At 36.5% G+C, this 5,000-nt stretch overlaps 1 protein-coding gene across 1 annotated transcript in view; it reads right to left on the bottom strand.

Moving 5' to 3' along the window:
• LOC113805313 (dentin sialophosphoprotein) overlaps positions 1–5,000 on the bottom strand; it is a 7,774-nt gene that overhangs the window by 2,020 nt on the left and 754 nt on the right. The window contains exons 2-9 of the mRNA XM_027356308.2: positions 4,034–4,169; positions 3,394–3,703; positions 2,659–2,895; positions 1,900–2,178; positions 1,583–1,751; positions 1,185–1,319; positions 894–1,038; positions 610–726 (exon numbers count right to left, since the gene is read on the bottom strand). Of these exons, the coding sequence (XP_027212109.2) occupies positions 610–726; positions 894–1,038; positions 1,185–1,319; positions 1,583–1,751; positions 1,900–2,178; positions 2,659–2,895; positions 3,394–3,703; positions 4,034–4,142 (1,501 nt within the window). The 5' untranslated portion in view covers positions 4,143–4,169. The remainder of the gene's footprint in view (positions 1–609; positions 727–893; positions 1,039–1,184; positions 1,320–1,582; positions 1,752–1,899; positions 2,179–2,658; positions 2,896–3,393; positions 3,704–4,033; positions 4,170–5,000) is intronic.

Here is a 5,000-nt window from a genome sequence, read left to right as displayed (position 1 = left end):
GAATAATTGACAACTTTATAGTCTGAAAGAACATAATGACCAGGAGAATGAACATGCAGAAAGCAACACCTGGGAATACCAAAGTGGCAACAGTCATTTGACTGGCATTGCTCTGTGACAACCCTCCCCTCTTTCTGTCTGATTCCGTGTAAGTCATTCATCTTCCAGAAAATACATTTTAAGTTCAGCATATAGGTAGTTTGACCACAGTGTGCTTTTGAGAGTAACTCTTCAGTGCTAAATATATTGCACTATGATTTTTTCTATCTATTCATGCCCTAATTATTACTGTTTGACAAATTATGGATTTGGTGAGCAAATGTACATTTTTTCATCCAAACTTGCAAGTCGGAAGAGTTGATTGAAGAATTACAAAACTTTGCAAACTGATTTTAAACAATGGACTACCTTAAGCAACAAAGTATTTTAAGGAGTTATTTTCATGTGAGTGAGTGCAACTATTGTAAACTGAAGTAAGTGAGATTATTGTAAACTGATATAACATCTATCTTATTTTGTGTAATTCTGGTGAAAGAGCTAATCACAATGCATCTATTACATTTCTTCCTTTGTGGTTCTTATCAATATATACCTTTTCTACATTCTTACCTCTGTACTGTTTGTGGTTCTCGGGTACATAGACGTTATCCACCTTAACCTGGTGTAGAGATTTTTCTAAGTCTCTGCTCATTGTTTGCATGCTTTCCTCACTGGCTGGAAGGGCATCTAAGGAATGCAAACATGGAGGGAAACAAATAAAAAAAAATGGGATAAACTCTAATATAAAACATTTGGCTAATTATGCATGATCATTACTTTTTCATAAAAACTGACAGAAAATAAATATAATTTACAATAAAATAAATCAACTGCAGTAGCGACAAACATCCTACCGATGAGATTCTGAAGTAACTCTGTCTGGCTCTGACTGGCCTCTGTGACGTGCTGGAGGTGAGCAACTAATTCGGTCATCTGCCTGCGCTCACTCAGCTCATTCTGTTTCTCACTGATCAGCACCTCCAAGAACATTATTTGTGTCTGGAAGCAAGAGTATTAATATTACTATTTTTTCTTACTAATCCTCGTATTATGAAAAAGTACATTCAATTTCTTTTACTAATCTAAATGGGACAAAATGAAATAACATTTATGTAAAGTATATACATATATATCACTTAAAAGACCTCAGCTTCCTTGATCCGGTCTAGGAAAACATTCTTGCTGCAGAGATTCACTTGTGCCCATTCCATGTAACGCAGGTACTCCAACTCCAGTTCTTCTGCTGTTACTTCGTGTATACTGCAGTTATTACTGTCTTGCTGTCAGGTTTGAGAAAAATACCTTTAATGCATAGTTACATATATTGCTCTCTTGTCTGATCACATTTTCTTCTTCAAAACATGTCTGTATTACATATGGTGACACAGCTGGTCCTCCCTTGTAAAGCTAATTCAAAATTGCAAAATGCAAACTCAAAACAAACTTTATATGAAGAGATTTGACAATTCTTTTAAGGGAACATCTATTCAACTACATTCTTATCTCATTAAGAACTACATAGCTGAATATGTATTTTACTTACAGTGGAGTCTTTCTCGCTGATAGACGACAAAACAGTAGTGTCACCACTTCTGTTCTCGCTGCCCACACTGTCCAGTCTAATGGCAGATATGTCAGGGAGCTCAGGCAAGGTGGCGCATGTCAAATCTAGGTTACGACCACCTGGTGCCATGCCACCTACCAGTGTTGTGCTGTGGAATTTAAGTTAGGCGAGCTTAGAATCTCGGGTAAATTTACTGAAAGCCTGAAGATGAAATTCTATTGTGGAGAGATTGGAAATAGTTTGTATTTTTACGAATTATCAAAAATAATGCAAAACTTTACATCAGTCTGCCTTACCTAAAAACATTATCAGATCCTTCCTTGTGCGTCTTATCCGCGAGAACTGTGGCATTGAGGACTGTGGAATGCAGCTTGTGTTTGTTAGCTCGTGCAGCCATGGGCTTTGAAGGCCTCGTTATTCCTGTGGACCCTTGGCTTGCAAGATTAGTTGCTGACTGGCTGACCTGCGTACGTGGACTAGACTTATTTGTGGCACGGCTGGGCAAGACTCCTGCCTTTGCTATGTTTACTGTTGAGCGGCTGATCGGCCCACTTGCTGCTGGTGCCATGGATGCTCTGTTTACAGATTAGGGAGTTACTGTAAATATGTTGCCTATGGTCCTCTTTAAATCCCAATTATATAAGGAATTAATGATTATATCACCCAGAGTGTTCAAAAGAGAATCAATGACACTCTTCTATAGAGAAGTAGAGAAAATAAATATTTCTCAAAAATAAATCACTAAGACAAGAATGGAATTAGATATACAGGACCTAGTGCAATTCATCCTAATGCAACACAGGAAAAATAGAAATATATACAAGGCTTCATAAAAAGATGGATGATTCTGCCAATTTCAGAATAGGGAACAGAAAGGAATGGGAAAAAAAAAAAAAAAAAAGTGGGTCAGGATGGATGCTGTATTTCTAGAATACAAAAATCCATATTTCAGGCCGGTATGCTAATACATTATCACATACTAACAGAATACATTAATAACATCAATAAAAGAAGAGTCACACCCAGAGACCAAATACCCAATCAAGAGCACATACCTGACTGGTCTCCCTTTGGTGGGTCCCTTGTTCCCGGCAACATTGGTTGAGGACCCACCAACAAGGGTGGTGTTCAGACAGTTGTTCCTACTACCAGGACTGTTGAGACTGCTGCTGTTGTTTGACCCATTCCTGCTGCCGTTGCTGCTGTTCCCACTGTTGTTCTTTGCCGCAGCTGCAGCCTTGAAGCGGGATTGAACCACTCGCATAGGGGGTTTCTTCTTGACCCTCTCGTTGCTGCAAGGAACAGGTATTACAACAAGGAAATTTTCATGATCCTATTCAGTGTCTTTCCTCTCATAAATGCCCTCTCTTTAGGGTACTCTCTTTTCTTCTCTAAGAATCAGAATCGGTATCTTCTTTACACTTGAAGATATTGTATACTGCTTTTTTTCAGTACTTTGATCATCTTAAAAGTTATTAGAAGGTTATTAGGAGGAAATGAAAAAAAAAAATAATAATAAGAAAAAAAAAATAAAAAATAAATAAAAAAATATAAATAAATAAATAAAAAAATAAAAAAAATAAGCAGATTAAAAGAAATTAAAAAGATACATCAACATACTCAAAATATTATGAAGGAAAAGAAAATGAAAAATAAAGAAAAGCAAAGAGAAAAATCATCAATCAATCATCCTTGTACTTTTCCTAAAATCTATTTATCTACCATCCTTACTCTAACAGCCATTTTTTTTTCTTTTTTTTTCAACTGATGAACTTTTAGCACAGTATTACCTCACACTGGTGGCATCTTTCTTCTTGGCTAAGCTGCCGCTCCCCAGCTTGTTAACAGCATTCACGTTTGGCTTTTTGCTGTTGTTTACATCCGACTTACTGCTGCTGCTGAGGTCTGACTTGCTGTTCCCGTTACTTATGTTGGACTTGTTGCTGTTGCTTTCACGCGACTGATTGCTATTGGCCAAGTCTGATTTGTTATTGCCGTTGCTAATGTCCGACTTCTTGTTGCTGTCTCCTGTGTCAGATTTATTGCTGTTGCTTATGTCAGATTTGCTGGAGAGGTCTGGGGCAGATGAGTCTGCAGAATCTGCATTTGAGATGAGATATATAACATAAGAACATGACACATAAGGAGAAGCTAAGGAAAGCAGAGGAGGATGAGATAAAAGTGAAAATGTGAGGAAATGAAAGAGGTAGTAGATAAACTGTTGAGATAACTTGATGCAAAATTTAAGCATAAAGTATCATAATGCTGAAATATATGCAATAAACGTTCTTATGCATGCAAGGAAATGTATTTATTACCATACTAATACCAAAAACTGTCCATGGTATTATTAAAACTGAAGCCTTAAAACCAAATTACAAAACTACTCAAATAACAAATTCATCTTCCCTCTTGCCTGATGACACTCACCCCAAGCCCCTGACGTCCCTGCAGAGATGCCGTCCGCAGAGACCAGTGTCTGATCAGCATCCTCTTCCTGGGAGTTTGCAAGGAGGGCTGAATCCTCGCAGGTACTCATAGCGAAGAGTTATAAGCACTGTCAAGTCTAATGGCATGTGGAAAAAATAAAGTAAAAGGAATTCTGTAATATTATGTAATAAATATTCATAGTTGTCAATGGAAAAGTATGAATGTAATATCATTACATGAAGTAAAGAGAAGTAAAATAGAGACAATAAAAGAAAAATATTAAATATACTATATCGTATATGAGTATAATAATATAGAGATAAATCATTACATAGTCCTCTGCAAGAAAAAGGTACTGAGCTGCAAGTCAAATGGCCCATACAAATCCTGACTTTATATATCAGTCAGAATTTTAAAAACAAAACAGGTTGAATGCATACTACCATAAAAAAATGTGTATATTCATATCTAGCACAACCTTAGTACTGATCAAGTCTATAGTTTTTGGAAGCAAGTAATGTAAAATACTTCTCAGCAATATCATAGGCCTATAAGAATGAGATTTAGCCAAGACAATAAAAAACAGGGTTTTTAAAATATAATTGGATCTAAAATTGAAGAAAAGAAGAGAGAGAGAGAGAAATTACTATATTTCAATAGTCATAATCAAAAGTTCTATAATCCCATATGATGCCCGGGTGTTATGATGACAGCAAGTGGTATAGATAAAGCAATTAAAATCAAACTCAGCAGATTTTAAAGACAAATATTAGATAAATAGCTACATTTGTGTGTCACCATTACCCCAAACAACAAGCATTGTGGTCTCTGAATCTCTCAACGCTATGGCAGTGAATAACGAACACTCAACACACATCTGGTGTGACAAAGGCTGTGTGACTTCTTGCCAACTTATCACTAAACAAAGAACAAGGCTAAGACCTAAATACAGGAAAGAGGTTTGTTT

This window comes from Penaeus vannamei, chromosome 24, assembly GCF_042767895.1.
Source record: "Penaeus vannamei isolate JL-2024 chromosome 24, ASM4276789v1, whole genome shotgun sequence".
NCBI lineage: Eukaryota > Metazoa > Arthropoda > Malacostraca > Decapoda > Penaeidae > Penaeus > Penaeus vannamei.
This window is presented reverse-complemented; position numbering and strand designations above follow the sequence as displayed.